We start from the raw sequence: 25,484 nt of genomic DNA on the forward strand, positions 1-25,484 counted from the left end.
AATGATCCCAAATTTGAATCTGATTTCAAGGTACGAAACAAACGTCACCTTAATAACAAATGAAATGATAGGAGGCAACGATCGAAACTTTGACCTTCCAAGTTCCAACCAATAGAGACCTTTACCACAGTTTTGTCGTGGCAAACAGCCCAGGGCTGTTGGTTCTACAAATATATCCAATAGAACCTAAATGGGTTATCCCACAGCTTTTGGGCCGTCACGTGCTAAATTGTTAATTGAATCTATGACCAATTTACCAATTCGTTTCCCAAATTTGAGCGTCACGTGTTAATTGAATCTATTCCAAGACTTTTCCGAAATTGCAGGCGTTTTTATCAGTCAAGTCAACCTTTTGAAAAGCGAAGCCAAGCCAACCTGAGCCTGAGTCCCGAGAGGCCGAGACCTAACGCCTCACAAGTTGTGAGTCACAACTCTGAAACAAACAGAAAGCGGGAAACTCCAAAACAACCCAGAGCTGCAAGCCTTGGTCCGCATTCCCTTAGAATCTTCGTAATCCATTTAGGGGTTTTATCTTCAACGACATCCAGGAATTGCGTAGAACACGGAGGCTGCTATGGAAGAGGTGAGGGCCAGCTCAGCTTGGGTCGCCAATCACTCCTCTCACGTCACCGTCGACTTCTCAGGCATATTTATGATATTTCATTTTTGGGTTTTGGTTATAGCTGTCACTTGTTTGATTTTGATGGGATGATTGAAATTTGAGTGTTTATGGTGTTGCATGTGCAAATGAGTGTGAATGAATGGGAGTAAGTATATTCTTGCAGGCATTGAGAGAGTTGCGGAAGCTATAAAAGATTCGATACCAAAAGTGGAGTGGGATTTTGAAGGGATTCATTATTTTGACAATGGCCCTCTTACTGTTCAGTACTTGTTTGTTTTGGATGCTCTAAATTTCTGCTTCTGGCCAGGTATCTTCGTCTGTATTTAACGGAATTCATTCTGTTTAAATTGGTATTCAGCTTTCTTATATTTTTGTCAACACTAAGTACAAAAAGGATTTAATTTTTAATTGCACTTCCGTTTTTAAAATGGTGGAATTACCTTGAAATTAAGCGCTCAGCTTATTAATTCAAGGTCTGGATTATAAGTGCGAAGACATTTCTCGTTAATTTAGTTAGACCACCTTTCTTGTCTTTTCTTTGGTGTCAAAAGGAACCCTTGCACCACAAGCCTTTTCAAATCAATTCCACTTTAGCAACAATGTTGCTGCAGTAAAGAGAAGATAAATACTGGTTCCTTAACTGATATTAACCGATACATGAGAGAAAATATTCAAAAGGCCTATAATTGTGACCTTGTATTGTTATTTTATCCTTTTTTTCAAATTTCTGTATCTCACTCCAGTATATCTTTTTACAACCTTGGGTTGTTCAGTTCTTCCTATTAATGGCTGACATTTTCTTTTTGGGTTTTGTTGCGATTTGATGTAGACAAGGAGATGAGCTATGAGCATTTAGCATCAGGATTGAAGGAAGCTCTTCAGAATGACAAAACTGCATTTGATGCTGATCGCCTGCAGAAGTACACTGGTAACCTAATTCCTTAAAAGGACTTGTCTCTTGGGGTGAATTCCTCGATATTATTTGGTCAACGTGAAATACCTCCGTATCTGTACTTTCTGTCTCCCACCTGTTAGAGATGGTCAAGCACTCGCTCAAATTTGTGTTGCAAACCAGTACGAGCCATATAATGCCTTCTCTTAAAATCTGTGTTTTTTTATTATTTTATTATTTATTCGTGAGACTTATAGACTGCAATCAAAATCTTGGCACATTTTAGTACGTTGTACTCTTTGTTACTGATATTGATATACTTCGAGATTTCCTTTTTCTGTAAATACTCATTCTGGGGGCATATCGTCAAATCCACTTCTGAAGATTTTCTAGCTCAAGTTCTTGGAGGATAAGCTCTTATTGTAAACTTTCACTTTAGATTCCCACTTTTCCCATTCATCATTGCCAACTGTTGCTAAGTGTAAGCTACTGCGGGTATGTCTTGGCCGTAAAGAATCAGATTTCGATGGCCAATGATTGTCATCTCAAGCATTGTTTCAGGTCCTGAACTACGCAAGATGTTGAAATGGCCTAGGCCTCTTCCTTTGGAGGATGAAAGGGTGCGCTTAATGCATGAGGTACTGTTGCGGAGTTTTGATAGAAACAGGTTGGAGGGCCTGTTCTGTTTGTTCCATTTCTACGTAGCAAACCACGTTAGCTTTTTAACCTACTTTCTTGCTTTTTAGGTTGGATTAGAGTTGGAAAGAAATTTTGAAGGAAAAGCATTAAAACTTGTTGAGTCCTGTGGAAAATCAGCTGTCAAACTTGTGGCACTCATCACACGCAATTTCCCTGGTATGACTTGCCTGGTTCTTTATTCCTGTTTTGCTGAATAATTTTACCATTTTCTAACATGTTATATGTGATGCAAATGAACTTGTTTTAGGCTTCCGTGACCACACTGTATACAAAGGTCATCAGGTTTTCCTGTATAAAAGAGCCCAGATATTTGCTGCAGATTTATGGGGTGCATTTAAAGGTCAAGGATATGGAGAATTTAATGACATAGGTGCAATAACCATATTTGCTGATTATATTGTCCCAGCAGTTCTCCAGCAGCTTGGAGTGTTGAGATACAGTTCATCTCTAGCTAGTAATGTTGATAACCAAAGTGAAATTGGCTCAGGCACTGAGGAGGAAGTAGAGTTGCGGGCATGCTCTGTCTATGCCGTGGAGAAAATGAGAGAGTTAATAAGTAAAAAATGTGGAAAGCAGGTCTGTCTTGCTTGTCATTGTCTATTATGGTTTCCTCTGTTCTTTAGTTTCACGTTTAATTTACTTGAGTGCAATGTGTATGGATGAAGACAAAATGGATAGTGATTCTGTGATTGTACTTGGTTTTTGCTTCTTTACTTATGCACTGAACCATTTGTGGCAGAGTTCTTCCAAAGGCCTTGTCCTTTGAAGCGATCTGTATATATTGTTATTGCTGAAGTCTGGACTTATGTTTAGGCTACAATAGTTTGATAAGCATGTGAAATCTATAGTTCACAAAACTGTAAAATGTATATGAGGCTTCACCTCATGTAGCTTTGCTCTCAGAATGGCCACATTGTATTGTGTATGTGTACTACTTTGTATTAACCTTATTGAACCCTTCACCAGCAGTATATGCTTATATTGTGGGTCAGGGTCAGCGGTTGTAAGACTAAACTATCAAGTATTCATGTTCTGTGCAAGCACCCAGCATCACCAGGAATGGCAATTGACTTGTACTGTTCAATTTTGCCCATGCTACATGTCTTGAACTGTCTATATCTAAAATTCTGCGTAATTTGCATCTGCCCTATGGTCAGAATAGCATAAATTCTACTTGATATTTCTATGCCTAATGGTCTACGTGAGTTCCAGTTGAGCACAGCAAATTTTTTATTTGCATTTGCAACTAAGATAAGAAACTATCGGCAATCTGAATGAGAAGCATTTTACAAGTACATATTCAGTGCAACGATTTACATGTGAAATTCATGTTGTCTTTTGTTGCTTCCTTTTCTACTGTTGGCTTCTTTGCTTAGCGTGATCCTGTATTTCAACTTAATTATGCCTGACTAATATTTTCGTGTGTTTCTCGATTCAAACTTTCCTGTATTTCTGGTTTAATGTTCTTTTATTTATATCTTATATCTTCTTTTCTTACTTATTCAGGTTTTGAGTGTGGAACTGGATCTTTGGTTATGGTCTGTTGGTACACGATGCCCATCTCTTGAGCACCATCGGACACTTTCTATATACTATTGATGGACCATGCAATGAAGTTGCTGTTGTTTGGGCTCTTGAGTTTTCATTTTGTGTAGGATAGCCTGGGGTGGGTTAGATCAACAGAGAGAGAGAGAGAGAGATGATTTTGAGAAGCTGGCAAAAAACACGACAATGTACTTGTCTTATTGGATCTCTTTTTTGTTTTATGAAAGTTCCTCCGTCACTAGTTGAATTCTGGCTGTTTCTTGTTTTAAGACCTCCTTTTCAACCTCTACATGTGAAACATGCTTCTGTATCATTAACTAGCTTGAGAATAAGCAGTAGGAATCCGGACTATAATGCTTTTAATTTGTTGAAAAGTCTCAAAGTTTTTTGACTTAAGATTACAGTACTCCACTTCTTTCTTCATTCTGTAATCTTGCTTTTTAGTTTTTTCAATGCATTTTGATTGGTAGCTGTAGGTAGGAATCAAAGGTTTGATGAAAGCTCTTTGGGCCTGTATATCATGCCCTTAAAGATGCTTCTTTCATGTAAGAGTCTCCAAATTCTGTCTCTGCTTGCACATTAAACATACTGAAACATTTTCTAACTTCTCAAATAACGCTTCCACGAAGATGCTGCTTTTATTGTGGCAATTAAACTGTAGCACCAGGATTTTTTGTGGTTGGCAAGTTTCCTTCATAAGGACACTGTGGTATACCTGGATACCTGACAACCCGAGGTCCAGCAGGCACTTTGTTGGCTTTGGGACGGATATCCTGCATGCAAACAATTAAATCAGTTTCAGCGGAGTAGGGCTTTTGACACTCCAGGATAGGATATTGATGACTTATTTTGACATCTTTCTTTCTTGTTTCCTTTGCAGCCTTGTTTCCATGAGGTATTGATCATGCGTGCTTTGTTTTACTAGGATGACATCATGATTCCCACTTCTGAAAATCTTGGCTTCACCACTTTGTATATGTCTAAATCAACTACTCTTAGAGTAGTTGCCCTCTCTTAAGAGAAGTTTACTACTTTATTTGGATGTAGGTCAAGAGATTAAATGCCTTGACCTGCATGCTAAAAAATCCAAAACTTCTTGAAAGGTTTTGCCAGTGGATGTGTAGTCATCCGTCTGAATTAGTGGTGGTTCAGTCTCTTTCGAATTCACTCCTTGACCCCTTTGGACCCCCTCCCTTGGTCCAGAGTAGGAGTAGGTGTAGAATAAAATTTATCGTGTCCGGCAAAAAAAACAAAAAAGACTTTTTATATGTCCAAGTCCTTGTATATTTTAATGAAGATGACACTGCCAGTGGCACTTGGGTATTATTCTTGAAGTCATCCTGAGATAATTCACGCTATTAGTGGGATGCTCCAGTACTTCACACTTTGATTCTGTAAATGTATCTCCCATGGTCACTTTTACGCTGTCTGAATTTTCAGTCAGGTGTGGGTATCTCTTCAATGGGAATTTCTATATTGATATTAAGTCAATCAAACTTCTCTACCAGCTGCTGAAACATTGGCTGGTTGAACGGAGGTAAATTCGTTCTGAAAGACTTGCAACTATGACTAGTGGCTAAGACATCGAAGTAAGGTCCAGAAAACAAATGCTCAATGTATCTATGTGCACTTTCTAGGCAACATAATCAGCCTAAGATCATGATCCAAATTAGGAGTTGATGACAGGTTTTTTTTGTTGATTACTTGTTAGTGCCTTGCTGTTAATTCATCTGATTTTTACACTTCCAACTTCACTAGAAGAGAAGCTCAGGGGGACTATCATTACCTGGTCAAAAATAGCAGTTGGAACTGCAAGGGTGGCCAGAGCATTGGGGGAATCGACTATTCCCGAAATCCTTCCTTCGCATGGACAGCATGAGAGTAGAAGGTAGACCTAATAAGCAAAGCAATATCACTAGGGTCACGATTGCGGTACAATATTAGGCATTGCATTATGCTGTTGTTGTAGGAAATTGCATGAATAACTCTTATATTATAGAGCTTCTATTGATTTCTGAGTTTGAAAACTTGTTACCCATTAACTTCTATTGAAGGACCTCACCTGCTCCTTAGTGTACCCGAATTTTGAGATGTAGTCAATTGCATTCAGCACTGCTCGTTTATAAGCAACGCTGGCATCAAGGAAGTGTTGTCTCCCACTTTCATCCACGCTGATGCCCTCAAACACCAACCATTCAGAAAACCTTGGTTCAACAGGGCCTATCTCAAATATAGGATTGACATGCAGGGGAGTAGGCCCCATAGGAGTGAGGTACTGTTTCATGCCATCTCTTATGATCTCACATCTGATAGCAATTAACAAGATGCCAGATAAATTTGGAGAAAGAGGAAAAACATACATAACTGCATGGCCATTATCGATTGTTTGGAGGGTTTGAAGATTGTCTAAGGTGTCCAAAGCATGCAGTAACATATTGGATCTTTGGACAACTTTCAGGAATATCGACTCGAGTGTTTCGGTGCTATTTAGTGTAGATCTCCTCTATTGTGTTTACACTAGGGTTCTTCAAATTTTAATTTGCTATAGTTCTATTTCTTTAACTTCTTGTCTTGTTATTGCTGCTCCCTTGCCCTTTCCGCTTAAAGGAGGGGAATACTTTTTGTTAAATCTAGGGTCTGTTTGACAGGTGTTATCACCCTGTTTTAAAAAGACAAAATTTGTCTAATACACAATCTACAAACTCTGAAACAGACACAAGTTTTGGAAAAAAAAAACATTAAATAGGGGATCAATGGCAGAGGTAGTTGATGGTGGTGGGTGGCAGAACGGCAGGGGGAGGATCTAGGGAGTTTTGTGGAAAAATAGGTGCTTTTGAGTGTTTTGGACAAATACCAACATTTTCCTAAAACAATCAACAGCATTCTACAGTAAAATTTGAGACAAACATACCGACCAAACAAACCCTAATTTCTGAACACAATATAGAATTTCTTGTCTGGCAATTACTGCAGTTTAGACAAAAAAAAAAAAAAAATTACTGCAGTTTATGATATATATCACCCAACAATTCTATTTATGTGTGTTTCATCAGTCACAAGTTTGCTGCCAATATTTGATTAATAATGATAATCAATCCATTGAGTAAGCTGATAATGGATGTTTTCACCTTAATCTCTCACTCTCCGTCTCTTAGATATGCACTTAGTTAATTGGAAATGAGCAGTTATTATCTAAATGTTATCAAGTATGGTTCTTATTTGCTTTAAGACTGTCAAACTGTAATAATTTTTATCTGTCGTAGTTTCGATGATGGCAAAACAGAAGTCATGAAATGGGACTCAAGCTACGGTCTCGAGTTTTCTTGTCCCAGGAAGCAGCTCCCCCCACCACCCCAACAAAAAGCACCCGAATTCAATTTGTATAAACTTCTTCTAAAATCCCTTCTTAACCGTTATTGGACAAAGTATTCTCTAAAAGTCTCAAGTTTGATGCCTGGATTTTAAGCAGGAAAGACTAATTACTGAGATCGAGCATGAAAGTACTTGAGTTCTAGAAAACCACTCATCTCAATTGCCCCGCAGAATGCCACCTCCCCATCACCTTGGGAGAAGTGCATATCTCCAGTACTCAGATTTGCTCCTTCTACGAAGACTGGAAGGTAAACTTTTGAACCTCTGCTCAGGTTTTTGATGTCACAATTCCCTCCATTTTCTCTTCCAGGAATAGTCCTTGCTGCTTCCCGAGCAATCTTTTCCCATTCAGGTGTTCCGTCTTGAATCTACATGCAATGGGGAGCCGGATTAGTTCTTTGCTATACGAAGCTATTTAGTTCTCATTTTATTTAGTGCTGACTAGCAAGAGAATGGACCTTAAATTTTTCAACACACTAGAAATTACATCAGAGCAAAGCAGACATCTTTAACTGGGGCTAAAACTTTATGGGACCTAACGTTTACGTTGGTTATATATCCATTGAGTCATACCTTGCCAAGAACGCAGCCTTTGGTTGATGGTAAGTTTGCCAGTGGTCGTGCATGCAATACCTCACATAATTTCAGAGAATGAAGACCAGTTTCTTCAAGGGTTCTCTCTCTTTCATTCCATATAGTAAGGAGTTCCATGGAGGGCGCGGTTCCTATTATTCCAGGGTGGGTTAAACCTGGAAACCTTACTCCTATGCTCGGTAAGTGCCCCATCAAACCGGAAATCAGTCATGATCAGAATACATGCCCGTGCTGGTCTTGCCGACAAATAAAACTCAAGCACGACATACCTGGTATATGAGGAGAGTAAGCATATATTCCTTCAAAGTACCAAATAGCTTTAGTTGCATTTGGAAAATGGTCAGTCAGAAATCCTCCGCCATTCTCTCTATCGAATATTGCAGTGAAGCCCCATTCATCGCCAGGAAGGGGACCCAAGTTGCAAATTTCAACTGCAAGAAGATCACCTGGCTTGGCTGGAATCCCATCTGCGTCAGTGACCTTGATTGGTCCACTAAGATAGTGTACCTGAGCCAGATCTCAACGAGCCATAACTAGTAAGTAGCTGGTACAGAATTCTGCACTGTTGTCTCTCATAGAGAACATCAGTTTCGAGATGAAAAATTTATAGGCGGGATCAAATCTGTAAAATCGTTCCAAGTGGCGAAGTACACTTTCGGGTACATATTCGATCATATGAAAGGAAATAAATATACGGTGGACGGATTTTCTCTTGATGTAGTACCTAGTTAGTCATTCCTGTTTTACTTGCCATATTAAGTTCAAACTGTTTTAAAATCACTTGTTTGGGGAGAGTTGTAGCGGCGTAAGCTGTGGTTAAACTAGAAGCTTTGTACTTACAACTGATAGGTCTAAAATTTTTATATCAACAGCAGAATTGTCATCTTTGATTGCACCTCCTGTCCAATCTAGCATCTCTATTGTGAATACCTCACCCGACTTGACCTCAGCCACCGGTGGTATCTCTGGATGCCAACGGTTGTGAAGGGGTTGCATCTGCTCCCCTGGTTTCTTCTTTAGGTCCACAGTTGCAACTCTTCTTGGAGTTGGAGGAGCCATGTATGAGTTGCTCTATAACTATCATGCACACTCAGGTGTAGTTTATTCTTTTAAGTTTTATCAACAGAGCCTTAGGTAGCTGAAAATTGTTCTCAAAGCTGCGGTAGCTGAGAGAAGGCAGGAGTGACAATTTTCCAAATGGTCCCCCATCAACCTTAGGGTAAAGGACAATGACCGTTGAAAATGGAAAAAATCTCTTATCGGTAAGCAGGATAATTAAAAGTTCATAGTTTTAAGTTTCTGTGATATTTTATCATTACCCTTTTACTTTTAAAAAAAAAAAAAAAAAAAAAACTGTCAATGGCTTTTAGACCAGAACTGTAATTTAGCTACACAGTTGAGTCATGGGTTTTCTTTAAGAGATAACTTGCAGCTTATTGCTTCCAACAGTTGCTTTCACATGGTGATGAAATAAGTATGATACAAGAAAATCAGAAGGGGGAACTCACGCCTGAGGGATCCGCATGCTTGATATCAAAAGCTGTATATTCTTTTGTGATCCCACCCCCGCTGAAATCGACCATCTCAACCCTGAATAGCTCTCCAGTTTTAACCTCTGCAACTGGCGGTATTGCCGGATGCCACCTGTTGTGAAGCGGAAGCTTTTGTTCCCATGGCTTCTTCTTCACATCAACAGGAATCACTAGTCTAGAACCGTGTGAAGTCATGGTGGTGCTTTACTCAACTCTAAACGTCTTTCACAAATCGGACACAGTTAAATGAAAAAAAATGTTGGTAATTTAATCAGCCAGTGGCGCGATTCATTGGATCATCTTAACGATCACTTTCAGATGTAACGTGTTGACAGCCATGATTTGGCACCACATTGAAATTTTACACCCTCCCCAATTTGTTGGATGGTGGACCGATTTTATTTCAGTTTGATATTTGCAACATCAATATTGATATTTTCTATCATTCAAGGCTGGACTCAACTACAAGTCTACAACAACAACAACAACAATAGTGACTGGTCCGTCCTACCACGCTACTACTCATTTCTAGTATCGGCACCCACAAAAGCTTTGCTAATCCCTTACGTGGGAATTTTAGCCGTTCCATCTTTGAAGGAATAATTACAAATCTAATTGACGGAAACCTTATTGTATTATGATCAGAGTTGGTTTGATTGGATCAAGGATTCCAATATTGAATTAAAAAAATGTGAAGACAAATGACGGATGGATGCTTATATTTATCTGAAAGGGTTGCTTTATAGTAACTTTATTTGCGCAAATGCTGGGGGAACAGGTGGAATGGCTTGATTTTCAGTACTCTCATCATTTTGGAAGGGAAATCGGTGGTTCGAGCTAAATCCAAATTACCCGTAGAAAGTACCCGCAAATCCCGATCTGATGGATATTGCCTAGATCCTTTGTCTTTTCGAACATAATTAGTCTAAGCAGATGATGATGCAATTGGCTTCTCTCTCTTTTTCCTTTTTTTACATCCTCGTAAGACAATATATATATATATAGTTTAGTTGTTGATCTCCTCAAGGCAGTCTTGGTGGTGGTTTGATCATGTCCACATTGTGATGATCGATCGTATCCACATTCTTACTATCCTGATTTTGAATGTTTTCTGCTTGCGGAAAAAAGGCAAAAATAAAAGGGAACCTAGCTATCGTTTCAAGCATTGACAGTTGACAAGAAGGATGCAGTGAACAGACCATGAATGATCCAAATGCAGTGAAGCCTCGGAGGCACGCGTACTAAACAGCGGATGCGAGCACGCGGTGGGGACATGCGTTGGTTTCCTGGGCCGGCATTTAAGAGGAAAGCCATCGGTTTTTGTTTTGTTAGAGTTAGAATAAAACATATTGAGGACTCTCGCGAAAAGCTTCACCGTTAGGTTTTTTCTGATGTACGTTCGTTTGCCGGCGGCCTCTTACAGTCGCAAAAGCACAAAGAAGATTAACTTAAATGGATAAGAGGAGACGACGTATACCATCAATGGTCCTGCGCGCAATTAGTTTACGCGCAGCATGCGCGCAGGAGGTTCTTGTGTTCTGTTATTTATCTTTATATACAGCAAACAGAGAAGAAGGTGGAAGAGGGACTTGGAGATGCAGGCAGCAAGTCGTAAACTTCTTCGAGTTTGAGCTGTAATTCTATTCTGATTGCAGAAGAATTAATGGTACTGGAATGATAAACTAAAAAAACAGTAGCAAGAAATGGCCTGTACCCTACCTTTATAATTGCGATGGGGTCTCGCTCATGTAGGATTCCAGTTACTAATCATTGACCAAAAGTCCAGGTCAAGCTCGAGTGTTGTGGCTAAATGAATCTTCTCCTCATGCCATGAACTACTCTCGACTCTCGTCATTTTTTTTTTTTGGGTAAGAATTATTCTTGACTTTGCAATTGCGATCTAATTAATGACTGCATTTGAACTGAGAGAATCACCGTCCCCGGAGTGGCCAGGTCACAACAATAAAAGCTTTGAAATCTTTATGGAGCCACATATAATTTATTTAATTCTAATTTGAGAACACAGTAATATAATATTATGTGCCCTGCCATGCAAATTGCAAATTGCAAAGCCAAGCGGGAAAGGGACGACGCATATTTTGGTTTTAGAGTTTCATTTTCTCGAGTTGAGGAGGCCTAATTAGTTTAGCGAATGAGGTTGTAATTTTTGAATTTAGAACTCGTGTGTGTAAATTGCTCTCCTCTTTTTCCTCCATGCATCTTAAATTCTACCTCTTCTTTTCTTTTCTTTGGGGAGAAAAAAAACTCATTTTCTCAAGCGTGCTTGTTAGAAGTCGGGTACGTAATACCTAAAGCAAGCTGCAAATTCACACATTCTTGTCAAAAACTGGACTACGATATGCTAAAGAACTTTTTTGGTCAGTGTATTGTGGAGCAAACATGGTTCGAGTTGATTCCAAGTACAAGAAACTTTGCCTTCGTTCCTAATGTGAATCTAGCTTTGTTTAATTACAAAATTCTTTGTCCAGTTGCGGACACAATCTAAGACAAGGTCCTTGTGTTAGCAAGAAGAAGAAGAAGAAAAGAAAACGATGGGAGAAAGAAACCAAAAGGTGTTTTAGATAAAGTCTCAAGAGTCGGGACAAATTTCACGAAAGAGTAAATACTTTAGGAATTTAATCTTTTATTCATTTGCTAGTTATTTTAACGGCGGTTGCGGAAGGCGACGAAGGGGAGGGTCATTTTCTTTCGGCTAGGCGGACGTGGCATCCTTATCCATCCGGCCTTAGCCCCGCCCACTTGAGAAGTTGCAATTGACTTGTGAAGCGTACCGACAAACTTCAAGTTGCAAGTAGCGGAAAGGGCCACAAGGGCCTAGCCCATAAAGCCAGAAAGTCACGCCTGTTTCTTTCAATTTTCATTTTCAAAGCCCAATCTCATGTTGTACAAGCATTGTACCCGTGATTTGAGAACTCAGAATAGACCGGCTTCTACAAAATTGACCGTCCGCATGGCATTTCATTTTTAAACTGGAATGACTGAAAACATTTGGCTAACTCCAAACGGACTAAATATACTCTCTGGTAGCAATAAGAATTCATGATATGTGGTGTCATCACTCCGTTTGGATTAGTTATTTTTTGGGGTGTTTTTGAAAAATTTTACTATAACAGAGTTTTTTAAGTATATTTTGAGATATTTTTAGAAAATATTTTGAAATATTTAAATGTAGTAGAGTTTTTAAAATATATTTTGAGATTTTTTTGAATATTAAAAAAAATTTAGATTATTTTTTAGAGTATTTTGTTAAAAACTTTTATAATATTTAAAAAATTAATTTTTAAAAAACTAGTGAACCCAAACAGAGAATTCATGTCTGCGGTGAAAAGAAACAACAAACGAGAAATCCAACACCCCAAGTGCGTTGCAAATACATCCACAGCGACAATTAATTATTTTGTGGCTTAGCTGCACTGAATCTATTGAGATTGAGAGAAGGGGGTGGGAAAAATAAATAAAAACATATACAAATATCCACTGCACCATCCTCCTCTCCTCTGTCAGATGAAAACTAGTGGACCTTGTCTCCCAGACGCGACACTAGTAGACGTACGTTTTCCACTAGAAAGAAAGAAAGAATGGAAGGAAGGAAAGGAAAGGAAAGGGAAAAAAAACCCATAAACAAAAGAATTAGTATTTTATTTGAAAAATGAAAGTGATTGGGTAGCAGTAGCATTACGTATTTTCCTCCTCTGGTCGTGGAAAGTGATAAGATATCAAAATCCTGACACGAGAAAGGGAATCCAACGGCTGAGGGACAGCCATCCGCGGAGACACGGAGCCGCTATTGCCCAATACTTTGGAATCTAACCCAACCACACGCACATACACCCAGCGTCACTCTTTCCTAGTGTCTTGCTCTCTCCCCACTCCCCGCTCAATTTCATTACCCAACGAGCCCCACCACCGTTTTTACCTAAACTTCCCACCTCTCTAGTCTAAAAGTTTAAAATTTCCAAGAATAAGAATAAAAACGCACACACTTACTGCTAAGTGCTAACAACTTCAGCTCCACACCTTCTCTCTTCTCCTCTCTTTATATACAACACGCCCCTCGTTTTCCTCTCCCTGCTTAAATCTCTCTCTCTCTCTTCCTGTTTCTTGCGGCCAACGCAGCAGTCTCTTGTATTCCTCTGGTGCTCAAATTCTACTTCATCTTAACGACTTTTAGTTAGATAGCTAGCTAGATAGCTCTAGCTAGCACACGATAATCGATCGCTTTTTTTCTTCTTTCTTCCCTCTAAAATTTATTTCCTTTCCTTTTCATGTCCTGACTCCTGAAATATACACCTACAAGTAAGGAAGCAAACATCATGAGCTGCAATGGATGCCGAGTTCTTCGAAAGGGTTGCAGTGAGAACTGCATTCTTCGGCCATGTTTGCAATGGATTGAAAGCCCCGAAGCTCAAGGCCACGCTACCGTCTTTGTAGCCAAGTTCTTCGGCCGCGCGGGCCTCATGTCTTTTATTTCCGCTGTCCCTGAAAATCAAAGGCCTGGTAAATCTTACTTAAATACTCCATTTCTGTTGTGAGTCGAACCCTCCTTCAAACAACTATCCCCGTTACTTGCTACTTCTTTTTAACATTTTTTTTTTCCTAAAAAGAAAAAAAAAGAAATCATTTTTCCTTATATTTTGGTAGCAGCTCTATTCCAGTCGCTGTTATTCGAAGCAGCTGGAAGGACGGTGAATCCTGTGAACGGGGCTGTGGGTTTGTTAGGGACGGGGAATTGGCAGGTTTGTCAGGCAGCGGTGGAGACGGTCCTTCGAGGCGGCACCTTGCGGGCGATTCCGGATCACCTCGTTGGTGGCGACTCATCCGACCTTGACGAGACAGTATCTGAGTGCACCACCGACATGTTTAAGCTACACCGTCATCAAGATCCTTTCAGCATAAATGCCACCAATTATCTCTACGGAAGATCGTCGGACGGTAGTAAGATGCAGAAACGGCGACGCAAGCCGGATGAACAGGCCGTCAAAGTGATGCAGTTGGCTGATCTTGATCTTAGCTTAACACCCGGTTTTGAGGGGGGTAAATATCGATGCCTTTTGCCCGAGAAGCGGCGGCTCGGTAGTCCTTCCATGAATTCTGAAGAGTCCGGGACCACCACTTGCTTCGAGAGTAATACGACTGATCATCAAGCTGGAACTGGAAGAGAGCGAAAGCTTTTGAGCTTGTTCAATTAGGTTAATATATTAATTTATGCCTGTATCCTTTTTTTTAATTTTGGGGTATTTATTTTTATTTTTAGGTTCCTTACTCTAAATTTATTTAAGGGTGGGAAAGATTTTCCCGGAATTATTGAATTCCGGCGAGTTTTTGCGAACCATCGGCACAGGATTTCCCTCTCTATGTATCTTAGTTACTAAAAAGCATGTTAGATCCAACAAGACGGGGAGGGGAAAATGAAAGTTTGCCGATGATTCCTTCATTTCTGTTTTAGCTACTCTTCTCTCCCTCTCCCTCTGTTATCATGTCTGGTAATAACTGTAGAAACTTGGAACATGAATAAATCAACGACTACTCGTCTGTTTTTTCATTTCCGTGAATTTTTCACTGCAGATGCTGAGAATCGCTGGGGGATGACTTCTAGTCATCAGCCAAAAATGTTTAGCAGCTCATTTAGATTGCTGAGTTTTTTTTTTTATTAGAAGAGAAGAATGCATCGTAATTATTTGATGTTTATGAAATACTAATACAAAAAATTTTCTTTAGAAAATGACGGTATGCGCTTCATGTTCAATTCAGGTATAGTTCTTGGTATGACACACGACACGACTATTAATCGTACTAAGGGGTACGAAGGGCGACAATAAAATATGACGATTTTTGATTTGATCCGCTTGCTTGCTTTTGTTTGAAAGAAATGTGTATGGTGCAGGCGTTTCACAGACAAATTTTGTTAGTTTTATTTGCCTGCCTATCCCCATTACACGATTATATTCATCGTATCACAGTCATGAAGGAAGATCCAAACGTTTAGCAAATGCCTCGGACAAAATTAGCTGGAGTGAACTTAGTAGGTGTATTTTCAATAGCAAAATTTTTTAAAAAATATTTGTTTGGCTTTCATTATAAATATTTTTAATTATTTTTTTAAATCTAACACACATTACATTATTGAAAAAAAAAAAAGAAAAAGAACGAAAGAGAGAAAAGAGGGTGTGTTACAAGAATATTTTAAATGATCTCCTACTCAGACACATCTCAGTATTTCCTTGTGTGGTAAACGTAATGCAGGTTCAAGATTGACCTCCATTGCCGATGGAATCATCCCAAGAAACGAACAACTTAGCAACCTCCTATGCATATGGACGAGCATCATCGTAAATGATGTTAAAAACAAAAAAAAAAAAAGTAAGGAACCAATCCAATCCGCAGGGATTAGTAGTATGGAATCTCAGGCTGATGCAGAGTTTGACCTTGTTACAACAATACGACTGCTTAGAAGTTAGATCCGTATAAGCATTACGTGGAAGCCGAAATATTTAATGTCTTCATCCGAACCAAATCCTTCTGGACTGGTCCTCCATATCTCTAGGATGATGACCAATTCATCTTCTACTGCAATATATGCAAAATAAATATCTTTGAGAACTAATTAACAAGGAGAAAAACTACTGTAAGCCGTCAAATAAAAGAAGAAGAAGAAGAGGAGCTGTGGTGCAGTATCTCGGCCTCCATTACTTGGGATGAGGACCTTTCGGCGGAGAGAACGGGCTGTTTAGGTCAGGACAGAGAGAGAAAGAGGCGGCTTTTGGGGGTGTAAAGAGGCGTACATTCCATGTACTCACCTCCTTTCATTTTATTTTATTTATTTACTTATTTTGACTTGAACAAGTTCGAATCAATTGATGCTACTATTAGTACCATTTTTTTTACTTTTTTTTTTTTGGTAAATGAAAGGGTTTATATCATTCAATCTATCTAATCCTCCCCTACTATTAGTACTATTTGATTTTCTTCTAGTGATCGTTTTTTAATATATACTATGTATATATACGTATATGTGTGTGCGTGTTAGAAACTAGAAACGAGATTCTTTCACATGAAGAATTAGAGAATCACATCAAATAAAACTCGTATGAAAATCGGTACTAGCTTGCCTTTCTGGCAAGTGATTTACACCCACAAAGCAATTTTTTAAAAATAAAAAGAAGCAAAATTGAGGTCAAACACAATCAATCCATGTCTAATTGTTCTCCCAAAGAAGCCCCAATGCGAAGGGTGATGTGTGGAACAGCAAGAACGTGGGGACATGCCCGCCCGTCACAAAGCATCCAGGACACAGCTTGTAGTTCCTGCGGCTCCTGGGCGATCAGCCAACAGACCATGGTGGTAGACGACAAGTACGGTCCACGTCAGCCTCGATTTTGGCTGTCCTAACATTTAATAAGTCCTAAAACAAAAATAGTATTTAAATATATCTTAATGCATTAATACGCCCATTATCTTCTTATCTCATAAGTATATTTTATATATATATATATACACAGCAGCAGCGGCAGCAGCAGCGGCAGCGGCTGTACTAGACGACTAGTCATTGATTTGGTCTCCTCTTCCGCCCACTTGGGGGATGATGGGGTCACTTCGTCATTGTTCCTATCTTTGAGGGCACTCTCTAGTGGGTTCCATATCATACATCATTCTTTTGTTACTGTAAACTACTCTAATTTTTTGCCCTTTTCATTTCTAGAGTTGGTTTTTTTTTTTTTTTTTTCCATACTACATATTAATGGAGCGTTTTTGCTATGCTGCGTCTCGCCGCAATTGCTTAATTGCATTTTATAGTGGCCCCTCGGTTCCAATTCCACAGTTGCCACCAAAGGATTTGTTGCTTTCTTCCATCCTCTCATCTTTCTGTTAGAGACTCTGTGGTTTATTTGAACGTAGACTTATCTATATATATATATATATATATTTACAGAAGGTGATTAAGGGCCGTTTGGAGTTGCAATATTTTTAATAAAAATCACTTTTGGATGCTAAAATGTACTTTTGAGACGTTTAATAAGTATCATCCTATAAAATTAAAATCAGGAGTGAAGTTTTTTGTGTTAAAAGTACATTTAAGAAGAAAAATCATATTTAGTGCTTTTAGAGTGATTTTTATATTTTAAAAAATAAACTATTATATTTAACCATTTCATCCTCTATTTTAAACTAAATAAAGAGATAAATGCATTTAAAAATCAATATAATAAGTACTTATTGAATATAAACCCAAACAATATATTTAATAAGCGCTTCTATTAGGTGAAACGCTTTTCAATGAAGTCATCGCAACTCTAAAAGGGCCTGACCTTAAGTATATTAATGCAAAACGCACTTTCATAAGCAACTTCGGCATTCGTCAGTGTTCAATTTTAATCTTTCAAAAGTAATTCCACCTTCATTTTAGAATTATTTATCATTGCATAAAAGGTCAAACTTTGTCATTAGTACATCCACTTTAACAAGGAAATTGACTTATCGAGATTTGAGAGGGCTCCGTCCCTATTACAGTTTGTTTTGACTCTTAATTCATTCACTCTTTTACTCTTTTTTAATAAATAAATAGTAGCATATTCCTAGTTTCCACTCCTTGTATCAATTGACATGCAAACTCCTTGTATCAACTCAAGCAGATGGTAGCAAACGTGAATGCGTCTGCATCAATCTTTCTCCTCACTTTCGTTTAGCTTTCCTCTCCTGTCCCGTACATGGAGCTCACCGATCTTTTGCGTCTTATTTAAAGGTGGTGATGATACCATCTGAGATTGACTCGGGCCTGTATTAAATGCCAAGGGACCATGATATCATGTATCCATAAGTTAAACCAGTTTTTCTTTTTTTTTTTTTCTTTTCCTTCGGAAAAAAATTTCGAGGACCTGATTTGCATTTTTTGAGGTTATGTTGAATTTGGAGAAGAGGTGTGGAGCAACAGTTAATGACAGGCAAGTTTGAAGTGGGCTATTATTATACTCCTATAATTGAGAGGCCACTAGGAGTTTGATTGTATCCGATCCAAAACGCGGACAGAGGACATTGTGATGCGGATTTCAGCGCCGCTCCTTTTCATTGAACGTGGCCAACCACGACAAATTCCAAGTTTCTGGGTGCAGGCCTGCTTACATCAAGATAATTTATAATTTATACGTTGCATTATTAAATTTTTTTTTTTTTTTTTTTTGTTGTTGTCCTCATAGTGGGTATTTGAGGCCATGAACTGGTGATACCGTACGACCCCAACTAATCCCACTGCGGATGGAGAGAGAGGCTGCCCAGTATCATCCCACCAATGGTTATCCGGAATTCGAACGTGTGCGGAGGCTCTCGCCCAACTGGGCTACAACCACCCGCTCTAGCCCGGGGACTGCATTATTAAATGCTTTGATACTACTATATATATTCGAAACGCACTGTTTTGAATAGAAACTTTTCGTGATTTGCTTCATCCATTCGAGTAAAGCGTCTCTGGACTTTTCTTTATTCATTTTATGTTTTGCATGGCTATGCGAAACTAGGAGATACTGTTCTCGTAAATTAGTAAGTTTCTGTGTTAAACTATCATATTGGTCGCAGTTGTTAATTGTTGCTTGTATCTAAAGTCTACTTACTGTGGTTATTACACTTATTTTATTTTGTTTTACATTTTATATATTAATTATAAGTTTGGTTAACGGGTGTCCAAATCTTAGTTCTTTTGTTAGAGTGTTATTAATTTTGAAAGGTGTTTAAATATAAAGGGTGAAATAAATATGAATGAGTTTGGTATATATTTAAATGTATGTTGGTAACCGTTCTTATGGTCTCCGTTGCAAGTAACAAGAAAGGCAGATTAATTGTCACCAAAAACAAATTCAGCATACATATTGAATATTCCCCGAGCTAGTGATCTCCCACAACTATATATGGTAAAAGCAATTCAGAGATGAATATCAGTGCAATAGATAGAAAGAATGAGACCTAAGTTTTGTCACTGCTTAATTACCGGTATTTAGTAATGAATTTCTTTTTCTTGTTTCTAAACTAAATAACTTCGAGGGGTTGCCCCAAAAAGTACGTAGAGGTGCCTTTTATTTGTCTTCTGAGGACAGGGGCTGGTGCGTATGATAAAGGAATATGATCATCACACTTGGGAAAGATGGTCCACATCAAAATACAACTGATACAACCATGCTGGCGGTACCATTCCCAATTTCTTGATTTGCTCTAACCATCGTTGGCACCACTTCTGATTTCTTAGCTGAAAGTTTCTCTATGACACCTGATATACCACTTTGCTATTGTGGAGGCCAATTGTGTATTTGTCACCTCGGCACCATTTTGGGGTTAAGACCCTGGTTAGGGTCTTTAAGGTCGAATGCCTGGTAGAGCTATCAGGCATTCGACCTTAAAGACATTAAGGGTCAAGGGTTTGAATCCTGGGAGGCCCTCCAAGGTACATCACCAGGGTCTTAACCCTAAAACGGTGTCGAGGTGACAAATACACAATTGGCCTCCATAGCTATCTTATGTTCTTGCACGTCAAACTATCTATGGATGGTATTCAGCGCTTCGGCGCATGCCAAACCTGACTCAATTATGGCCAAATTTGCAAATGTCCAACCGGACCAACGACCCAGATGAAATAGAAAGAAAAACTGGTTCTGGTTATTATTTCAATTTTTGATTTTTGAGTGTTTCTTTCCCCCCCCCCCCACGAAAAAAAGAAAGAAAAACAAATTTACTCGTGTGCGATCAAACAATTAAGAATCATTTAGTTGCCAGCTCCCATAAGTCTATAATGGATGACATAATAATAATAATAATAATAATAATAATAATATGTTACCACCAGACGCTTAAGCAAGGTCTAGCTAAGACGTTAGGACCAAGCTAAGGAAACCGGCCAAAGATGGCAAGTTCTTTTAATTTCGATGTTAGAGGGACGAACAACATTGATGATTGATCTTTTCCAAAAATTCTGTCCCGTCTGATGTTCTTCAGCTGATTGTGTACTAGTTTATAACTACTCTTTTTGACCAAATATTAGTTTCCTTATCTGTATAAACAAAATTGTTTAATTTTCAGAAAAAAAAAAGATTTCTTATGTTGCAATTTTTTAGACTAATAGTTATAGATATATACTACATGTGTATAATTTAAATTTTAAATTTAAATTCATTTTATGTGATATGATTTAAATCTGTTAGTGTAAAAAAATTGCACACGAATGCTAATATGTCAACCTTTAATTTTTTTTCACCCATCTTGAAACATTTAATGAACCAAAACATTTGGACAGACTACAGCGGTAAAAATCACCATTTTTGTCCAAAAAAAAAATTAGCTTTATATTTCTAGTTACAGAATAGATTGGTCTTATTTCATTTAATATTCATTATTCATTAATAGATGATAAATATAAATTATGATACTAAATGTGAAAACACGTGTCAACTTTGTATAATGGTATGGGAAAGGAAAAAAAATCCAAAGTCAATAAACAGAGACTCAAAAAAAGAACTGTAAGCAAACTCAAATGGCCCATGGGACCTCGTTCCACTTATCTTTGCATTGGGTTTCAAGTTCGAAATTCTCTAAGTGGCCGACGGATTGAATTACTGTCGGGTGAAGGGCTTAGAATCTAGACTCCTCCGGCGGGTAAGCCTTGTCCAACATACAAACAGTCAAACTGTTGCTTGCATTGAAAGGGGTCCAAGGCTTGGACTACTTACAGTGGGTTGTTACTTCTGTGACCCAATCAAGAACCAAAATGTTTTTATAATTAGAAAAGAAAAAGCAAAATTTTGCTTAGTAACAGTGCAACATAGATCCTCCTAATGTTTGGACAGAGTAGGGATCGCAATGGGGGCGGTTGCCTGCGGGGTAGAAATGGGGCGGGGGCAAAATATTTATCCCCGTCTTAAAACGGGGCGGGGGATGGGGCAACATACACTCGCCCCGTCCCCCGCATAAAAAAAAATATATACACATATATATGTATATATGTACAAAAGTAACAAAACCCCTTATTATACCCCTTAGTTCCTCCTTCATTCCCTCCTTCGCAGCCACCGCCGTCGCCTCCCATTCCCCTCAGTTCTAATCACTACTCAATTAATTGCAGGCGCAAAGGAGAGAGGTGAACTGGAAGGACGCGTGACTACATTATTTAAGGACATCAAAAAGTCAGGTGTGCCCACTTCTTTTGGTGCATTTGAAGTAAGTCGTCTATTGTGGCTTAACTTGTTGTGACAGCATTGCAGGCAATGTCATTGTTTTTATTGATGAGGTTCACACACTTATTGGTTCTGGGACAGTAGGACGAGGCAATAAGGGGTCTGGTCTTGATATTGCCAATTTATTGAAGCCATCACTTGGATGGGGTGAGTTACAGGTATTAGTACTATTTCTTCCTTGTTACATGCTTTAGTGTGCATTATGTTACTGAATACTCATTGATATCTGGACAAGAAATCATGTTACACTGGTATGATCATGGATATTGTAAGCTCATGTTTCTAATCTTAGCTTGGAATTAGTAGCCGAAAGTTTCTAATCTTTCCTCGCGGAGGACCCCGGGGGAAACGGGGCGGGGGGTTGGGCGGGGGACGGGGGGAGTTATTTGACAACTCCGCCCCACCCCCGCCCCATTGCCACCCCTAGACAGGAGATTATTTACTCAAATGTATTTGCTTCTATCACTATTACAATTTCCAATACACATTTTTATTTTTTCAATTACTTTTTTATCTCATATACATCACATCACAAAAAGTGTTACAGTAAAAATATCTCAAATAATTTACTATCCAAACAATATGCACCCAGAAAGCCCAAAAAAAAAAAAAAGATCCATTCTTATGCGATAAAATGACTTTGAAATATTCCCTTGTGAAACACAAGACTTTAGTTATTGCTTTGCTCCCTCTGAAATAAAAACCAACATTTCTCAAATTTCTAAAAATTCTGCTTGCTTCCCTCTTGCCCTTAAATTTTCTGAAGCAATTAATTCAAATCATAATTGAATGTTCTTGATAACCATGAAGTATAACTTACGTATACCTTCCTTCCTCTCATGGCGCCACAATGTAGACTATAAGGGCATTGTGGCACTTACACAACTTCACCTTTCCACAAAGCGTGGTATAATATATAGTATATGATCACAACGGGGCATTTACATTTTGCACTAACATAATACTACATACAATTCTTCAGACATATTTAATTTCGATAGTTTAAGAAATCATAGCGATGTGGCTTATGCCTCACGAAGGACAACGATATTATTGTAGTTCAAAACTTATAAGGACGAGATAACTTATCTGTCATTTTTTTTCCGGTCATCCATGATGCTTTGCAATTGCACATTTGAAATTTATAAAGCTGTGGGCTCCTTTAAAAACCAAGAACAATGGAAATAGGCATTTGTTTCAAGAAATGGTGAACATGCATGGCCTGCCTGGTGTGTGTGCGTGTCTGTATAGAACACGATTGCTAGCTTTCCGCCAATGCCTGTGCTTTTTTTTCCGGATCAGCCTTATCAAAGATGTAACTAATCAAATATCATCATTCGGATGCTAATATGAACTCCGTACTTTTGGTGGGCAGAACGAGGGCTTTTTACAGGTTAGATAGATGGCATTTGCTGTAAATTCTTTTTCTATACCTATTCAATAATTGGGTCGTAAGAAATTCTTCAGAAACTTGAAAAGGGATCATACTAAACCAGCTCCAGAAAAGAAAAGAAGATTAATCCTGTAAAATTGAAATTTTTGTCAATGTTTATCTCATAAGGCATTTTATTTAGTGTGTGGATGGCCATCTGTCGAAGCCAGTTCAGGAGGAACGGAGAAAGTCATTCTCTTAGTAATGATTGATTGATTGGATGACTCGTGCTATCATAACATGATTTAAATTCACCAAAATTAAGTTTATGAATAGACAACTAGTCAAAATTACCCAAAATTGTACTTTTTCTCCCGGCTCGTAATTCCAAAACCGTGTCTCCATGCTCTCGATCGGCTTCCATACGTTTTGGGTAAGTTCCGCTTGTTTAATTAGTACTACTAGACTACTACTAGTAGTACGTAATTCAGCAAGTAAAATATGCGTAAACTGAAACTGGAACTTGAACCATTGAAAAAAAAAAAAAAAAATACAAACCAAGTGGAATGTCTCCAGCACATGGGGTTATATGGAAATGGAACCTTTTAGTTTCATGTCACAGGGTCTTCCTTGTTTCATGTGATGTCGTACGTCCATGTTACAGCAGCGGCTAGACTGAAATTAAAACCCAGAGGACATAGATGCCAGAGAATTCCTTTGCGAGAAATTCCAAAAGAATAATGCTTCGACTGTTTGCTATAAACAGCGGATGTCCTCTAGCTCTTGTACCTCAAGTTCAGGAATCCTCCTCAATATTCTCATCCAACAATATATTAAACTTCTCACATTTTTTGACCTTACTTGATTTTACCTATGTGTATCCCTGCGATTCTTCTGATTATATTTTGCTTCATCAATTTGCTTGACAACAACCAACACCGGGGCTAGGATCTGATTGCTCTTATTATAACAAAACAATAATAATAGAAAACATAATCAAACTTCTGGCTCTAATTAATTTGAAGATAGTAGTATTATATTGTGGGGCGTCGTCCTTACGTCATCCTCACCAAATCTAATAGAGTATCGATACATGTACTGCCTTTATTTGCAAGGAGAACGTTGAGTGCCAGAAGCGTCGCCGAGGGGATGAGGAATCGAATTTATTTACAGAGAAACACGTACTTAATTTGTATAAGCGAATTGGGCTATATTTTTTTTCTTTTTCTTCCCATGTCGTTGGTGTTGGGGCAATGTCTTAGTTTTGAAGAACGTTGACTGGTATACTTGGTGTGCCGGGCACAATTGATTTGTAAAACGTACCACTTTATGTTTGGAAAACAGGGTGATTTTGTTCAAGTAGAGAAAAGCCAAAATTCTAATTCATTTTCCCTGAGGTCTTCTTCGATCCACAGCACAAGCTAAATAAATTTGTGGCACAGAAATTAAGTCATCAAAGTTTTGCTTTGGGTACGCACGTAGTTGTAAAGATCTTCTTTCGGTAATTGGTGGGGTAAATGAGTGGGACAAGTGAGAAATTGGAGCAAGAAAACGTAGGGAGGGAAAGGGATGTGAGGATATGGCGAGTTCTGGGTCTGTGGTAGCACAGCCGAATGGTCTATTTAAGTGGATTTCGACGGAGGACCAAAGGGAACAAACGTAAGTGCATCACGTGCAGGGGAAAGAAGATCCAAATATGGACCCGTTCCATATGGTGCGATATTCACATGGTATAGGCCATTTCCAGCACTCTTCGCTCTCCAGTCGCTTGCATGCCAGGTTTCATGCATATTTTTGGTGGATATCAAAAAATGGTACAGGATAAGATAGTTGTTGTTGTTTGTACTATCAATACATATTTGGATATTACTGCATGTCTAAGTAGCTAGCGTGTATAGTGTGTGAGAGAGAGAGAAAGAAAGAGGGACAGTGTTGGTTTTGGAGAATGTTGTATTAGCATTATGAAATTCCCTTGTGGGAAGTGAGCTTTTTTATTTGTGTGTTTTTTTTGGGGGGCGGGGGGTTAGGTAAAAAATAAGAGAAGGCAGATAATTGATTCTTGAATTATTAGCTTCAAAGAGTGGTAAAAGGAAGAAGGGTGTTTCTGCATCGGGGATGGGGAGACTGGGAGTTAGGTAGACAATTCGAAATAAGAGCTTAGAAAGCTATATGTTAGCTTCACATATTAATTAAAAAAAGAAGGAATAGCTTTTCCACAAGTACGACTCCCCGATGGTGATTAAAAAATAAATAATTATAACTATTTGATGGCATGAGAATTTCGGGTGGTTTTGTACAGAGAGATTGATATAGGAATTCCATCTCCAAAACAGCTGCTACATGTGAGCTACCGAAATGATTCCAGGTTGCTGGTTTTTTTTTTTTTTTTAACCATTAGCATAAACTGTTAATTTGCAGTAAGTAAATCCTGGCCTGTTTTACCGGTACTCTTGCATCATGTGGTCAGCGGTGGAGGAGTTTTGCAATTATTGCTTGACAATTGGAGTGTGCAGTTTCAGTTTGATGCAGACATTACTTGCAACAATCTGACGTTATTCATGCAATGATGCAGAGGGGTCTGAAAAATACAGGTAACGTTAAACTATGGAACCTATGGCGGAATGTG

The 25,484-nt window shown here is 38.6% G+C and overlaps 3 protein-coding genes across 4 annotated transcripts; 2 read left to right on the forward strand and 1 right to left on the reverse strand.

Annotated features, from left to right (window-relative positions):
- Positions 1 to 373: 373 nt before the first annotated feature.
- LOC113778581 (queuosine salvage protein-like) lies at positions 374 to 4,013 on the forward strand. Its single transcript, XM_027324024.1, has 7 exons — positions 374 to 644; positions 786 to 929; positions 1,452 to 1,550; positions 2,076 to 2,152; positions 2,261 to 2,369; positions 2,461 to 2,789; positions 3,720 to 4,013. The coding sequence occupies exons 1-7, from the start codon at positions 575 to 577 to the stop codon at positions 3,810 to 3,812; spliced, it is 921 nt and encodes a 306-aa protein (XP_027179825.1). The 5' UTR covers positions 374 to 574; the 3' UTR covers positions 3,813 to 4,013.
- An 85-nt stretch (positions 4,014 to 4,098) lies between these two features.
- On the reverse strand, positions 4,099 to 9,483 carry LOC113778580 (formamidase-like). 2 transcript variants are annotated; one of them, XM_027324023.1, is made up of 7 exons: positions 9,233 to 9,483; positions 7,994 to 8,231; positions 7,704 to 7,894; positions 7,263 to 7,498; positions 5,821 to 6,064; positions 5,545 to 5,652; positions 4,099 to 4,531 (listed from the first exon to the last, which is right to left on the reverse strand). In XM_027324023.1, exons 1-7 carry the CDS (start codon positions 9,449 to 9,451, stop codon positions 4,409 to 4,411), a joined length of 1,359 nt encoding a protein of 452 aa, XP_027179824.1. In that variant the 5' UTR covers positions 9,452 to 9,483; the 3' UTR covers positions 4,099 to 4,408. The 2 variants fall into 2 exon arrangements, with proteins under 2 accessions (XP_027179824.1, XP_027179823.1); XM_027324022.1 differs by lacking the exon at positions 9,233 to 9,483 and adding an exon at positions 8,565 to 8,941.
- Positions 9,484 to 13,320: 3,837 nt separating this feature from the next.
- Positions 13,321 to 14,823, forward strand: LOC113777679 (LOB domain-containing protein 37-like). Its single transcript, XM_027322840.1, has 2 exons — positions 13,321 to 13,774; positions 13,922 to 14,823. The coding sequence occupies exons 1-2, from the start codon at positions 13,591 to 13,593 to the stop codon at positions 14,464 to 14,466; spliced, it is 729 nt and encodes a 242-aa protein (XP_027178641.1). The 5' UTR covers positions 13,321 to 13,590; the 3' UTR covers positions 14,467 to 14,823.
- Positions 14,824 to 25,484: the final 10,661 nt, after the last annotated feature.

This window comes from Coffea eugenioides, chromosome 7, assembly GCF_003713205.1.
Source record: "Coffea eugenioides isolate CCC68of chromosome 7, Ceug_1.0, whole genome shotgun sequence".
Taxonomy (NCBI): Eukaryota; Viridiplantae; Streptophyta; class Magnoliopsida; order Gentianales; family Rubiaceae; genus Coffea; species Coffea eugenioides.

What these genes read in the sequence shown, in the direction of transcription:
- LOC113778580 (XM_027324023.1), bottom strand. Translation starts at nt 9,451, where the DNA reads ATGACTTCACACGGTTCTAGACTAGTGATTCCTGTTGATGTGAAGAAG. An exon ending in TTACTCTCCTCATATACCAG is followed by an intron (nt 7,895 to 7,993) that starts GTATGTCGTGCT and finishes TACCGAGCATAG; the next exon opens with GAGTAAGGTTTCCAGGTTTA. An exon ending in AGTGGTTTTCTAGAACTCAA is followed by an intron (nt 6,065 to 7,262) that starts GTACTTTCATGC and finishes AATTGCTATCAG; the next exon opens with ATGTGAGATCATAAGAGATG.
- LOC113777679 (XM_027322840.1), top strand. Translation starts at nt 13,591, where the DNA reads ATGAGCTGCAATGGATGCCGAGTTCTTCGAAAGGGTTGCAGTGAGAAC. An exon ending in CCCTGAAAATCAAAGGCCTG is followed by an intron (nt 13,775 to 13,921) that starts GTAAATCTTACT and finishes TTTTGGTAGCAG; the next exon opens with CTCTATTCCAGTCGCTGTTA.
- LOC113778581 (XM_027324024.1), top strand. Translation starts at nt 575, where the DNA reads ATGGAAGAGGTGAGGGCCAGCTCAGCTTGGGTCGCCAATCACTCCTCT. An exon ending in CGTCACCGTCGACTTCTCAG is followed by an intron (nt 645 to 785) that starts GCATATTTATGA and finishes ATATTCTTGCAG; the next exon opens with GCATTGAGAGAGTTGCGGAA. An exon ending in TCGCCTGCAGAAGTACACTG is followed by an intron (nt 1,551 to 2,075) that starts GTAACCTAATTC and finishes GCATTGTTTCAG; the next exon opens with GTCCTGAACTACGCAAGATG.